The following is a 14,635-nucleotide window of genomic DNA, read 5'->3' as shown; positions in this document are numbered from 1 at the left end:
GCCACTCCCACATCATTTCCAACAATGTAGTGCAAGGAATTTGAAGGTCTATATGGAAATGTAGAATGTTGGATTGCCAACAATTATTGCAGTTTAAGGGTTATTATTAGCTTCAAACACAGGAAATTGGATTACCTACAGTTCTTGCATTTTCATAGTGGGAAAGACTAGAAAACTTTCTTAAGTAGGGGCTTACGGTATTCTGTTCCGAATCCTGAGAAATTAGATAATTGAATGTGCTTATTCTGGTCTAAATTTTATCTAATTAGATAAATAAGTCACCAAAAGAAGGTATGTTTGGAACATTAAAAGATGTGGAATAAATAGAAATGCAAACAAGTTATATTATATTCAATTAGATTAATTATTTTTTAAATTAGACAACTAACTGAGATATTGGTTAAGAAATCAATGGATTAATTATTGACAAGTAGAATTAAATTTTATAAATTCCCAACATACTTTTATTAAAAGTACTTGGAAGTTGGAAAAACAATTCAATGACAAATTGAATGTTATCCCACGAGATTAGGATCAAAGTGCGCATACGGCTCACACCTACACAAATGAATACATAACACACTTCCACAAATTAGAATCCACAGTAAAGACAGCTTCAACACCAGTAACAATAAAATTTCAAGGATACGATGGTCGCTTTTTAATTGTTCCAGGGTTCATAAGCAAGTGGTCCATAATTACATTTATAAATGTGTTAACCCACAAAAGGGATTATCGATCGAATATAATTATATACATTATTATTCTTTGATTCTCACCTGAATTACATGATACAACATCTCAGCACCAGCCCCTTTTGGTCAATCCTGCCATCTTCATTGCCTGAAAATCATACACATGATTCAGCTTCCACAAACAATTCTTAAGATTCACAAGACAAATGCAAACCTTCTAACAACCGAGTACAAGTTGCAACAATCATATCTCGGCTCAGAAAGTCACATCTTCATGTTTTCAATGACCTCATTTCCAAAGCAATACAAGCAACAGGATAAACACTCTCAATAATCTATGACAATCAACATTCAATCACTAAAATTTCATATCCAATTACTTATTGATATGAAACTATGAAAATCCAACTAACTTTGTAAGAGATCTCTCCATACTACAGAAAAAACTAAATTTAATGAAAAAACACAGCAGTGATTAAAACAAAGATAAAATTATAAAAAGGGTAATTAGTAACAACAATCAAAAATAAGATTGACACACCTTCAGGTGGCTGAGCTAGCTTCCGATTTTGTGGAGACGTCATTTCTTTCTTCAACTGCATCAAAATGTCTTCCATTGTAGACTCTCTTTGCCAATTAGCAAGCATAGGAAACAGATGTGGCTCAACCTGAAAATTCAGATATAAGACCGAATTCAATCACACAACAAAAAGGGAGCTTTAATGAAAATGATACCTACCACTCCAGTTTCGTGGTTGACACAAGTCATGTTAATCCTAGTCTGAAATCTAACAGATGGTGGATTTTCAGGATAATCCTTCCCACAAAATAATTTCAGCTGGTAGATACGCCCTTCATGAACAGTCTGGTAAAAGAACAAGATGGCCAATTCATCAAAAATAATATTTTGTTTTGGCAGATAAACGTTCTACATAGCAACAAGAAGGCAGTACGCATAACCTCTGTATGGAATTAATTAATAGTTAATTCAACAATGTTAGTAGTTACAAATACAATTTAAACAGTGGCTAAGAGAAAAGCATCTTGGAAATAGAAAACGGATTTAATTACTTCGATATATTAACCTATATATTTTAAACCATATTAGCTCTGAATTACATGGTGTACTATAAAAAAGGGCAGTCCAAAGGAATTATTGCTCATAAGGCCATAACCATTTAGTTACCAAAGCAATGTTCTAAGAAACCAAATCCCTGATACCAATACACCCTCCATTCTGATTGAAAAATAACCACTTCCAAAATGAGACACAGACACCAAACTTAGCTAACACAACAATGATGAAATGTATTTTCACAAAAATTAGAAAAGCATAAATAGAGAGCCGTACTGCCTTAGGTTAATAAATTTCTAGAAAAATAATAAGTTCAGCAATTTTGCCAAGAGGTTTTCATTGCATCAAGTGTACCAGAGTTGATCCAAAGAACAGAACAGCTTACACCAGGGGGGCCAATAATAGTCCCGGTCCATGACTGCATGTATATATCATCAGCATCATCCATTCCATAGCTAACGGTTCCATCTCCAATTCCCTTTTCACCTCTCTCAAGTTCTTCCAATAATCTGAAATTCCTAGGAACTGCATACACAGTCCAGAAATTTTAACACAGGAGTAAAACTATAAATCTACATTCTAAGAAAAAAAAACAGTTGTAATAAAAAATGAGCACAATTCAATGATTGGTGATAAATTATATTTACAAGTTCGTAAAAAAGAGATAGCGTGCAAATCAATTCACTAACATTAAGTTGCCTGGAGTATATGTTTGTCACTTCTGAACATCTCAGTTCACACATCCACTATAATTGATAAAAGGAGAACGAGTGGGTCCAAATACTGTCAAGTTTAGTAGCAAAGTTTAGCCCGAGAAATCAAGCTGGCATTGTAGTAGACCGCAAGTAAACAAGCTTGCCTGGTTTAAGTTCAAAAACAAGTGCCCCAATTTTAAATTATTAGTAACATGTCCCTATTGTCGTGTGACCCATTCTGACAAAGTTCATAATCTTACTCCTCATCAATTATAAGGATCCAAACAGAAACACTTCAACCAATTAACCACTAAGGAAATATTTTTAGACACTAGATTCCCATGAAATTTCCTAGAAGACAACAAGATCCCTCCTATAATTTCCTGTTCCAGACCGTTTTTCATAATCTCCATTTTGGCACCACGTCCCCAGAATAAGTGTATTTGCAAGTTTGCAATCATAATAATAGTTTACGTGTAGAGAGGATTTTAATTAGAGAAATTAATAGGGAATTACATCACCACTCTTACCCTCCACAAGTTTTCCTAATTTTACTTCCATTCTTTCAATATTTGTATTTAAGTTATTCCGAAACCTTATAACGTCAAGGAATGATGACAAAAAGTGAGTGGCACAGTAGAAGACACGACAACAATGCAGCACAATACAATTAAATATTCGGAGAATATGCTAGAGCATGGTACCTAAGTTTCCAAGCTAAGTTAACCGAGCAGCAAAGAACTTTATGTACAATCTCAGCAAGCAACAACACTAAAAAGGGAGGTATTATGTAATAAATAGAAACAGAGAAAACTCAACCCTTAAAAAAAATAAAGGTTTTTTTATTTCTAATTCTTAGGTTTTCCTGTTTGTTTATGTTAATGATATAGCACATACACATTCAACACGATCACAACTCAAAACACAGTATTTGTATCATCATTGGGCACATACAGCAGCTGAACTCCTAGACCAACGAACCCCGTTTGGAAGTATATAAAAGAAATAGAGTGCAAACAGAAGGTGTAGATTATATTCAGAAAAGCAGAAAGTCGTTCATAATTAGCGTGAAGAGAGAAACAACCTCCAAAAAAATGGGGAAAAAGAAAGGAAAGAGGAAGAAAAAGAAATAACAGGAAATGAAGATGGATGGTAAGAGATTGAGTACTGACCGACGACAGTGGATGGTTCGGAACCCATTGTTGAAGATGAATTGGAATTTGGAAGAGAAGAGGGTAGGGTTTTAGAATTGTGGGGATAGAGAAGAAAGTTACAAAGTTAGAGAGAGAGAGAGAGAGAGAGAGAGAGAAAAAGGGCGTGAATGTGATCCTGATTGAAGATGACTGAGACTCAAGTATAACAGCTGTAAGCAAAAGTAGAAGTCCGTTACACCAACACACGAGCCTGTACTACTGTATCTATAATTAATTAACTAATGCTAACAATTAATATATTAATATAGTAATACTTAGTGCACCAAGCCTAACCTACACTTAGGTTAATTGCCACTTCAAACTCCTTAAACTAATTTGGCAGATGCTACTTTATTTATTATGTTCCAACTTTTTGTTAACCAATACAATATTTATCGCATTAGAAATGTATAATTTTTGCGTAGTTGTTTTTAAATAATTAGAATTATTTGACTCTACAATTTTTATCTCTTCTTATCCTTTTAAACACACAAAAAAGGATAAATCCTTTTAAACTTGAATCGAAAACACACAAAAAAAAAATCATTAAATAACTATACTTTGCTTCAATCTTCAATAGTAAACTACAAAATTAAATCAATAGTTAAACTGTACCACATTGGATAAATTTTTAGAATATCATTAGCATTGTTGAAAATGGCCAACGTGAATTGCTTTAGGAGAACTTTAATCCAGATATGTATGTAGAGAAAGTGAATAAGAAAAGAAAAAAAAAGGCCACGTAGGTTTAGAAAGAAACGTAAAAATCAAGCCCGATAGAAAAAGAAGGTACCATCAATTAATTTTAAGTTTGAATTGAACACTTGGCAACTTAATATATATCTTTTCTATAAAAAAAAATGTCATTTCCTGAATTAACATATCCTTAAATGAACATGAAATAAAATGTCGTCAAAACTTGCACTCCCTCAGTATTGATGATAAAATGAAATCTGAACTACAAAGTTAAGCCTTAAGGGTATAAGCGTTTACGAAGTTCCTCCACAAATCCAGTTCTAGGAGTCTTAATATCAATATTGGCCTCCAGATCTTTCAATTGCACCACGCCTTCTTCTTTTACTTCCTGCTCATAAACAAGTACCATCCAAGGGATCCTTGATTCTTTTGCATATTCAAAATGCTTCGTTCTTCTTTTATGGACCAAGAATTCTGCTTTCACCCCGGCATCCCACAGTTCTCCGGCTAGCTCTGCTGCAAGTGTTAAATCATTCCCCAATACGCTCACTAGAACTTCTGTCTTCGTTGGCCGAGCCAACTAACACAAACCACACCAAATATTTAATTGTTTAAACATAAGCATCTAAACAAGTTACTCATCACTTATCAAACATTTTTTATCACCTGATTCTGATCCTTTTGTTGTTGCTCCATTATGGCAAACACTCTCTCAATTCCCAGACTCACACCAACTGCCGGAACTGTTTTTGAACCAAACATCCCTATAAGGTTATCGTATCGCCCACCAGCAGCAATTGAACCAACCTGCTTAAAACCACATTTCCATTACCGAATAGAAGTTTAAAATCCCAACAAAACAATGTGAATGGAACACAGGCACAGAGTAATTGCATAAATATGACAACCATAGAACTATAGAGGTAATTTCTCATCCTAACAAATCAAAAAGCCACATGCAGTCTGATATAACTTGGATTAACTTGAGGATCAAAATTAACATATTTCATATAAATCAACTCTTTCAAATTTAAACGCCATTTCATATTATGCAAGCTTTTTCTTTTGTTTAACATAGGAAAAAAAAATGTTTCATCCTGTGTTTCAATTGAGCATTCAAAATAATATGCTGTGCCCTTTAAAGGATCACAAAGACAAGAAAGAAGAAACATTTTAGAATGGAAAGAAGATAAAATGACATAAAAAATACCTGAGTGCCTCCTTTAAAAACAGCTTCAAATATAACTCCAGTATAATAATCCAGACCTCTGGCAAGACTCAAGTCAAAAACCACCTTATCAATCCGTTTTGATTTTTCCAGAGCTATAAATAAAATTTCCAGTTCCTTCAATGCTTCAGAAGCTCCTTCGTGTTTTGAGAAATCACTACCCTCTTGTATAAATTTAGATAATAATGCTAAAGGAGATCCTTTTTCCTTAACAAAAGTTTCAATCCTGTCAGCTGTCTCAGCAGTTAATCCCTTTTCTTCCACCTGTAGCATCACAGTAAGAAAACAGATTAACATAATAACATAACCATGACGTTAAATTACAAAATCAACTTCCGGATACCAACAGTTAATATGGAATACTGTAAACTTTAACCTGCATTATACCTAAAAGTACGACAAATCTCAATGACCTAAGCCAGTGAATGGATGATACCTGTATACTTCTATAGATATATAAATCAAGAAACAAAATTTCTTTTTGGTTTTATGGGAAACTGCAAATTACAAACACAAACAACATATTTTTTTTAAAATAAGTATTAAATACACAACTTACTTTCATCGAACAAAATTTAAAAAAGTAGGTTTTAAGGGGAGCTTATTGCAGCTTATGCAAAAAAATAATCAGTTTCCTGATCAAAATTACCTTTATTTTCTACTTATTTACCATTTCAGGTGTTTCATTCCTCAGCTTCCTCATTAAATAATTTTCACATTCTAATTTATTTAAATCATGTTTGCTAACAGTGAGATCATTATTTTTATAAAATTAATTATTTTATAAACTCAAAATATATTAATTACTTTTAATATATACTTATATTACTGAATTATATTAGCATAAAATATTTATTATCTTACAAAATGTTATAAAAATAATATAGAAGTTTTTATATATTTATTTTCTATAATTAATGTTTAAATTCATTTAATTATTATTATAATATGTTAGTAAATCAACAGAAAAATTACTTTTCATGAATTAAAATATTTATTGCCGTTTTTAATATATATATATATATACATATAAATTTATGTATTTTTGTTATAATTTAAATAAAAATTGTGCTAATTATATTAATTTTACATAACTTCTTTATTTTTATCAATATATTATTCCACTACGTGATGCAATTGATTTTAAAATAATTAAAAAAAAAACAACTTTCTGTTCAAAATGAGCTTAACCTAAAAGAAATGAACATTACCAAAAAACTTGTACTTTATTTTCAAAGCTCTTATTTTAAAGGAATAACCTATATGGTAACAAATGCAGAAATTAATATTAGCAGTTCTGAAGATAAATGCTCAATATAATAACTCAGTAACTTTCTGAACTCCAACCTTCTCAAATTCAATACATCAGATCTTGCTATCAGTAACTTCCAAATAGGAAATGAATGAATGTGGAAAATAAACATTTTTCAAACAATCCAGACAGCTCAGGGACGTAGAAACCACAACAGAAAAAGACAATGACAGTTTGTTTGCCTCCTCACCAAATCATACGAGATTTACCCAAATCAAAATCTGAAGGTACCAAGAATCCCTAAACAAAAACTGCTACTACCCATAAATAAAGCAGTAATATGAAGTATTTTAAAAAGTAATATCGAATAAACAAAGCCTATATCATTCAAAATGTGCAATAGAAGATATAAGACAAAAACTTTAACTAATCATCCTATAAATAAAATTATAAAGGAAATAGACACAAACAGCATTTGTGCTTACCATTTCTTTTTTTATCTGTTGAAAAGACTGCTTGTCCAACTTGTCAATGCTTGAACATATTGTCCTAAACTTTTCAGGAGGAACACCACATATTTGCATCATGCCATCCAGTAACTTTCTATGATTCAACTTTATCTGAGAAAAAGAGTCAAGAAAAAGGTCAAACATAAACACTCATTCCGAGCACGGTATTAAATATATTTTTAACCAATAAGTAGGAAAATCACAATGGCATAACTATGGATAATGTGATGGAACATGAAATAATAAATGATGATTGATGCCAACTTAAATTTATGAACTCAATAGTCGGTACTAAGATTTCACAGAAACAATAGTTTTAAAGAATGAATATTATAAAAATCTACCTCATATTCCCCAATGTTCAGCTCATCAAGTAGTTCAGTCAAAATCCTAACGACCTCAAAGTCTGGGCCCATTTTCTCAGGTGGAGTACCAGCAATATCAAAGTCGCATTGATAAAATTCACGGTATCTTCCCTTGGATGGGTTATCCCTTCTGTAAACCTTAGCTATTTGGTACCTTTTGAAAGATGTCAGACCATTCATAGCCACAAACCTAGCAAATGGAACTGTCAAGTCGTACCTCAAAGAAAGAAGTTCCCCACCCTGTCAAACAAGTTGATTATAAATTAGGAAGAAGTTGAAATAAAACTCTTATGAATTTAGGCAGAAAGGGGCTACCGCTCTGGCTTAGGATCCTAACAGTGGTAGCTAAAAACAAGTCTGTATTCAGCACTGGAAATTGAACGAAGAAAAACTCTATATGGAAACATATTCACTGCTCTCAGAATTTTGAACTCTGTAAGCTTATCCTCATAGTACCATTGCCCAGAGATAAGAGAAGGCTTTGTCATAACAAGCAATAAGCATATTTACCTGGTCAGCAAGATCATAAATCAACTTTGAGTCTTCTCCGTATTTTCCCATGAGAGTTTCTCGCAATTCAAAAACAGGAGTATCTAAGGCAGTGGCGCCATGCCTCTCAAAAACTTCCTCTATTATTGAAAAAGCTTTCTTTCTAATTGTCATTTGTTCTTTAGCAAAATCACGAGTCCCCTGATAAATTATATTGTGAAAATAAAGGTAAGATTACCAATAAACATATCCCACTCAGAAACATACAACCGTTAAACAATTCCATTATCTATAGACAGCATGCACAAACTACAGCCAAAAGAAGGAATATTAGTTCAGCAGTACAAGTTGTAAAAATACGATTATGTATGATTCAAAGGAAGGTCTTGATCAAAATGACATAAAGTATGAGCTCGACAATGAAGACTATCATTCTAATGTCTGTATCAGAGTGAATTATGGCTAACGAAAATCACTATCAAATTACAGCTGCATTATTACCTAGATATTTCCACTTCTTCTCACAAGCATACACATCCCATACCTGTCCCCACCTGGTCAACCCAGAGCATATACTGCTATTTAAAAATTCTAATTGACTATTCTATTGTTAAAATGTCACTAGCAATAAAAGAACATCATGCACATGTATGTCATTGTTCTCTGTCCATCAGATACAATTAAGCTATTTCCTTGAAAATTGTCAATGAGTACACAATTTCAAATACATTTCAATACCAAAATTTCAGCAAGTCGGTTACTAGATTACTTGGCTTATATTCAATTAAATTTAACCAATAAAGTGCTCAGAGATATATTTTTTCCCGGGCCACAACACAACGGAGTGGAAAACCTAAGCAGACTATAACACACCCAATAAACACAAAGTTAATATAATCAAACAGGCAGCTAAACATAAGAGATATTACCTTGGGAATCTTCGGCAATCTTCTGCTTTCATTGCTCTCCACAACATCCTTAACTTTCAATAAAAATTCGTTAAACTCGGGTTTGGCCAAATCCAAAAATGATAGAAAATCTGCCACCCAAGTCCCCAAAGCTAACTTTCCACGACTCTGTAACCTCTCCTTGAACAATGCCAAAATCGAGCTAGTCCCTTTCCCCAAAACAACTTTCTTCTTCTTCTTCTCTGCTTTCGAGTTCTCCTCTACTTTCAGATTCTCACCATTTTCCTTAGCACCTTTTATCACCTCATTCAATTCAGCAGCCTCTAGCACCGCAACCGCCGTCACAACTTCCCATGCCACAACTTTCCACACCAAGCCCGACAACACAAAGACCTCGTGTGCAAACTTACCATACTCCTTTCCCAAAAACAAGTTAACAGCCTTGTTAAAACCACTGCTTAAACCATCCCCAACGGGGCATTCTTTCCCAAAAATTTCCCCAACACCCAATTTCAAATCATCACCACCAATACCCTCCAAATTACTCTTTACCCGTGCCAAACTACACTCGCCAAGTTCACGCAATGCTGCCGCCAACGGCAGCAGAACGGTGCACACAGCTTCCTCACTCCCAATCGCGCTCTTAACCCCCGAATTCAACTCAACACGCATCCTCGAGTGCACGGCCTTAGCATGCTCCCTCACACTCCCGTGAACCTTGGGAACCCTCGCGACGGATCGAACCTTCTCCTTACCAACCGACTTGGATCCATTGAGCAGAACCCTCACGTCCGCGGCAACGCCAACCTCCTCCTTGGAATTATGCCCATCGCCAGAATCCATCAAATTGAAGGCTGCCACGTCAGCCTTCAAGGCCTCGCAGGAGAACGCGGCTGCCACATCAGCGAACGCGGACAGCGCGGCGGAATGGTGGTCGAGAATGGCGGAAATCCCGAGCAGCGTGGAGCATGTGAGTTCATCTTCCGTGACGAGGTCAGCGTCATCGAATCGGAAAGTACTAGGGTTGGAATTGAGGGTTTCGGCGAGGACGAGGGGAATCCGAGAGGAAGCGTTGGAAATGATGAGGCTGTTGAGGAGGACGAGAAGAAAGGCTCGGGATTCCTCTAGGGTTAGGAAATCGGGGACAGTGATGCTGCAATTAGACGAAGACGACGTCGTTGTGGCGGTGGTGGCCTTCTTGGAGGAGTTGGAGGAGGAGAGTCTATCGAGTGCAGTTGAGTCGATCCGCACTTGAGAGAGAGCTGTGGCGACGGCGCAGACGGCGGAGGAGGAGAGAGAAGAAGCCTTGCCGCCTAGCGTGACAGAAGCTTCAGCCATGGCTTTGTGAGTGTTTGAGGAGTGAGAAATGAGTGACGCGAGGGTTTAAGTTGGGTTAAGTTCAGGGTGCAGGGTTTTCTCCCCAACCGTTAAAACAAGAAAAAAAAAACGTTATAACTCTGCGTAAGAAATAATCAATTTAGTTAGTTGAATTTTTAAAACAATATTACCAATACAAATAACAAAGAGCACTAGTAAGTAAGTTTCGTAGTAGTCTATGATGCATCTTATCCAACATGTTTCAATATAAGTGGATCTAATCTTACTTGTAAAAAGGTAGTGTGTCTAAATCAATTTTCCATTGCAATTCAACACGTGGCATTCAACAAATCAAGATGAACGGATTGGATTTTTTTTCCAACTCCTAAATTCTTTTTCAAGTCGTGAAATTGTTAAAAACAAGATATAGAAATGGTATCCAAAAAATGTTGCACAGGTAACTAGTATGGTTTGAATCGAAACTGTTTGTGTTAAAGAATTAATGATGTGATTAATATCTTTGAATTTTAAAATATCGTACTAATAACTGAGTTATAGATAATTATCCAATTTTGTTTTCTCTTTCTAACATCGTATTCAATGTAGTTATTTCCTTTTTCCTACCTAGAGGCTATATCTAATCAAATTGTACCTATTATATTAAGTTTAAGAATGAGTCAAATTAATCTTATATATGTTTGGAAACTTATTTCCATAACTAATTTGTCGAACTTGATACATAAACACAATATTATGACTAAGCTCACCAAAGAAACAAGGTTGATCTTTAGGTATGAATAACTCAACCTGATCGTATGAACGTATCAAAACAAAACAAAAAATATAAAAGCGCTGCCCTTATAAAAATAATTTCTCCTCTAGCTACTGCGTTGAAAATAAGAAGCATGTCAAGCATAAAATCATTAAAATGTTATTAGTAAAGTTATTTTCAAATTTCATATTAGATAAAAATAATAAGGTGCTTATATCGAAAATTTCATATAAATAGAAGTTCATAGTTTTGAATCGAAAATTGTATCTTGATTTATTATATAAACATGTTCATGATTCATTGGTATCTTGATTTTTATAAAAATCTCAATGATATTATAATTGATGGCTAATCCTAGTGACGCCTCAAACAAATCCTAGTTACGCGTCAATGATATTTGTATTTGTATTTGTATAGTTTAAGAAAGTGTATGGACAGTCGTAAAACAGCAATAAGAAAAAATTGTCACCACTAAAAGCTGAAGGAGCAACAACTATTATGCTTAAGTTTATTTTAAGAACCATCGTTTAGAAAGTGTAATGTGTTTTTTCCCATCCAGAACGAAAGCACCAAAAATTTGCGTATCGCAGTTCGATTTAACTAGTTAAAAAAAGCAACGATAAATTGGTGTTTGTTTTTCTATAAAGACCCAATTACTTATGAACATAACATAATTTCACACAAGGACATTAAAATCTTGAATCTATGGAATTAAATCATGAGAACCGTAAGTCAAAACATAGATAGATAACTGAAATCAAAAAGGTCAAACAAACAAAATCTCTGATAAGAGTTGGTTTTCTTCAGACCACTACAAACTAAACTGAAGTTTCTTTCCCACAAAAAGTTCTCACTTGAGAGGAATAAACCTGGATGAGTGAGTAGCACCAATACCAGGTCTCCCGTGCTTAACGGGCTTGTATGAGATAGAAAACTCGGCTAAATAATGCCCAATCATCTCAGGTTTGATTTCAACCTGGTTAAAGGTCTTGCCATTGTAAACTCCAATGATGCTACCAATCATCTCAGGCACAATGATCATGTTCCGGAGGTGGGTGCGCACTGGTTCTGGCTTCTCACCTGCTGGAGCTTCCCTTTTCTGTGACCAAAAACAAGTTTAAATATCAGTACATCAATTCCAATACCTACAATTAAACCTTAAAATCAAGCAAAATTAAAATCGATAATCATTCCAACAAATCACAATTAAGTTAAATATCGATTGTACACAGTTAAATATTAAGTTTTATTTAAGAATTTGCCCTGTATACTTGTCCACACTTTATTGCTTTGATCTTATAGGTAACCTTTACCACTACTAAATCCCTACAAGCAAAATGCACTCCTCTAGCCTCTAGTCATATGAAAATTTTTCTGACAGTTTCTTTAACTGTATTCAATTATACGGTGGGAATACAACAATGATTTTAAATGCAGTGAAGAAAATTTCATAAACACAAAAAATGTTTGGATATTCCTAATAAAACTATTTCATTATACTGAACAACAACAGCAAGAGTTTACTCAAGAACAATTGTTAATGTTAAACCACGAAAGCAACTTTGTTCGAGTCCTATATCAAATAACCTAGTTTGCACATGTGTGTTTCGACTAAAAATGATAAAATAAATACATTTCGAGTTGGATGAAACCATAAAACAATTTCACGGTATACCAACTACTGAAAACAATTCAAAAGCAAAAGAATAAAAACACAATAAAGTAAAGATTTATCAGCGAAAATTTCATACAATGCATAAATAATAAAGTAAAGATTTAGCAAGGAGATCGTTCGTGCAATGCGTAAATGGATTCATTAGGAATACAGCTGATAGTGCTACCTCAAAATTACTTGATGTAAAGGGAACACGATTCAATTAAAATTATAATCATAAAAACCAAATCAGAAATGAAGAGACAAATAATAGAGCATTGTACCGCTTTGCGAAGCTTCTTGATTAAGGCCATGGGCTTTCTGGTTAGACCTCTCTGGAACCTTCTGCGAGCACGAGCACTGAAAAGCTTCACAAGTTCATCTGTGGACATATCAAGAAGCGCATCGAGATCCACACCTCTGAAACTGAACTTCTTGAATGTTCTCTTCTTGGGCTGCCCCGCTGCAGCGACATCGACCTCAACGTCTGCCTGAAAATTCAATCAGAACAATTAAAACACAAATCACCAGAGACATCATCAATGTCGTTGGAGGGTTGCTCACCATTCTTGCCGCTTCTAGGTTTTCAACAACAAGAACCACTTTGTGTCTTGGATTGGCTTAAATATGAGGGTTTTATGGCTGAACCCTAAACCATATAGAGTCACGTTAGTCCCTCTGGACTGGGCTTCAATGTTAGTTTGTTCTCTCAGAAAGCCCAATAAATTTCACCTCTTACTACACGTCATGTCATATCTATTTTTGAAAAATAAAATATATTTATTATATAAATTTTAATTTATTAAATATAATTAAAAATTAATATTAGTATTATATAATTGTTTTAGCATGAGAATGTATTTAAATTTTTTAATTATTTGTATTTTTTTTAATTAAATATACATTTTTTCACATAATGATAAAATTAATTAAAAAAAAAAAAACTAAATGTAAGATACCTTTATTAATTTTATATATATATATATATATATATATATATATATAATTTGATTGTAGGTATTTTTTGAATGTTTTTTTATTATAAAAAAAATAGATTAAGAAAATGATTAAATTTAACAAAATTGTAAAATCAGAAAAAATAGTTACACTTTAAAAAAATTACTTAAAAAGATACTTATGAATAAATTTAAAAAAGAATGTAAACACCAGAGAATATCTTCATATATTAATATTAATATAGGTACTACAGTACAACATCTTTTCATCACGTCTGTCTATATATATATATATATATATATATATATATATATATATATATATATATATATATATATATATATTATTTATCCATGTACTTAATTTTACAAAAAATTAAAAACTTTATAAAATAAAGTTTAACAAAAGAATTATCACAATTAAATGTATGTATTTTTTTATTATAATTATTTACTAATTTTAATTTTAAAAATTTATATTTTATATATTAGAATGTTAGCTAAAAAATATTCGAATAGTTTGATTTATTTGTGTTGTCAAGTTATTTAAATATAGTCTATATAATAATATTTTAAGTATTAAGTGAACGGTTTGATTATTCAATTCTAAAAAATAAACTTAGTCAATTCACATCATTCTATTGTAATAAATATATGAGAAATAATTGTAAAAAATTAAATAATGGTAAGTGAATCAATTTATCAATTCATGTATTGGACCAAATTACAAGATTTCTTATTCACAATAAAATAAGGCAGATTGAACTAACATTTGTTTAACTTAACTTAATCCTTGAAGAGTCATTCATGTGGAAGTTGAATTTGACATCC

The 14,635-nt window shown here is 33.1% G+C and overlaps 3 protein-coding genes across 4 annotated transcripts; all 3 read right to left on the bottom strand.

The window, feature by feature from the left end:
• Positions 1-396: 396 nt before the first annotated feature.
• On the bottom strand, positions 397-3,816 carry LOC114178041 (ubiquitin-conjugating enzyme E2 variant 1B-like). Of its 2 annotated transcripts, XM_028063718.2 has the most exons (6): positions 3,638-3,816; positions 2,156-2,295; positions 1,435-1,560; positions 1,237-1,363; positions 780-843; positions 397-558 (listed from the first exon to the last, which is right to left on the bottom strand). In XM_028063718.2, exons 1-5 carry the CDS (start codon positions 3,663-3,665, stop codon positions 785-787), a joined length of 480 nt encoding a protein of 159 aa, XP_027919519.1. In that variant the 5' UTR covers positions 3,666-3,816; the 3' UTR covers positions 397-558; positions 780-784. The 2 variants fall into 2 exon arrangements, with proteins under 2 accessions (XP_027919519.1, XP_027919518.1); XM_028063717.2 differs by lacking the exon at positions 397-558 and having other exon boundaries at positions 633-843.
• Positions 3,817-4,437: 621 nt separating this feature from the next.
• LOC114178040 (Class II aaRS and biotin synthetases superfamily protein) lies at positions 4,438-10,534 on the bottom strand. Its single transcript, XM_028063716.2, has 7 exons — positions 9,127-10,534; positions 8,219-8,398; positions 7,688-7,948; positions 7,320-7,454; positions 5,565-5,846; positions 5,021-5,161; positions 4,438-4,934 (listed from the first exon to the last, which is right to left on the bottom strand). Exons 1-7 carry the CDS (start codon positions 10,441-10,443, stop codon positions 4,632-4,634), a joined length of 2,619 nt encoding a protein of 872 aa, XP_027919517.1. The 5' UTR covers positions 10,444-10,534; the 3' UTR covers positions 4,438-4,631.
• A 1,349-nt stretch (positions 10,535-11,883) lies between these two features.
• On the bottom strand, positions 11,884-13,549 carry LOC114178039 (small ribosomal subunit protein uS19x). The gene is made up of 3 exons (XM_028063715.2): positions 13,413-13,549; positions 13,133-13,339; positions 11,884-12,293 (listed from the first exon to the last, which is right to left on the bottom strand). The coding sequence occupies exons 1-3, from the start codon at positions 13,413-13,415 to the stop codon at positions 12,045-12,047; spliced, it is 459 nt and encodes a 152-aa protein (XP_027919516.1). The 5' UTR covers positions 13,416-13,549; the 3' UTR covers positions 11,884-12,044.
• Positions 13,550-14,635: the final 1,086 nt, after the last annotated feature.

Source organism: Vigna unguiculata, chromosome 3 (assembly GCF_037176805.1).
Source record: "Vigna unguiculata cultivar grain cowpea cultivar isolate G323 ecotype 2 chromosome 3, ASM3717680v1, whole genome shotgun sequence".
NCBI classification, from domain to species: domain Eukaryota; kingdom Viridiplantae; phylum Streptophyta; class Magnoliopsida; order Fabales; family Fabaceae; genus Vigna; species Vigna unguiculata.
The sequence above is the reverse complement of the archived record's forward strand: the minus strand, read 5'-3'. Positions and strand labels throughout refer to the sequence as shown.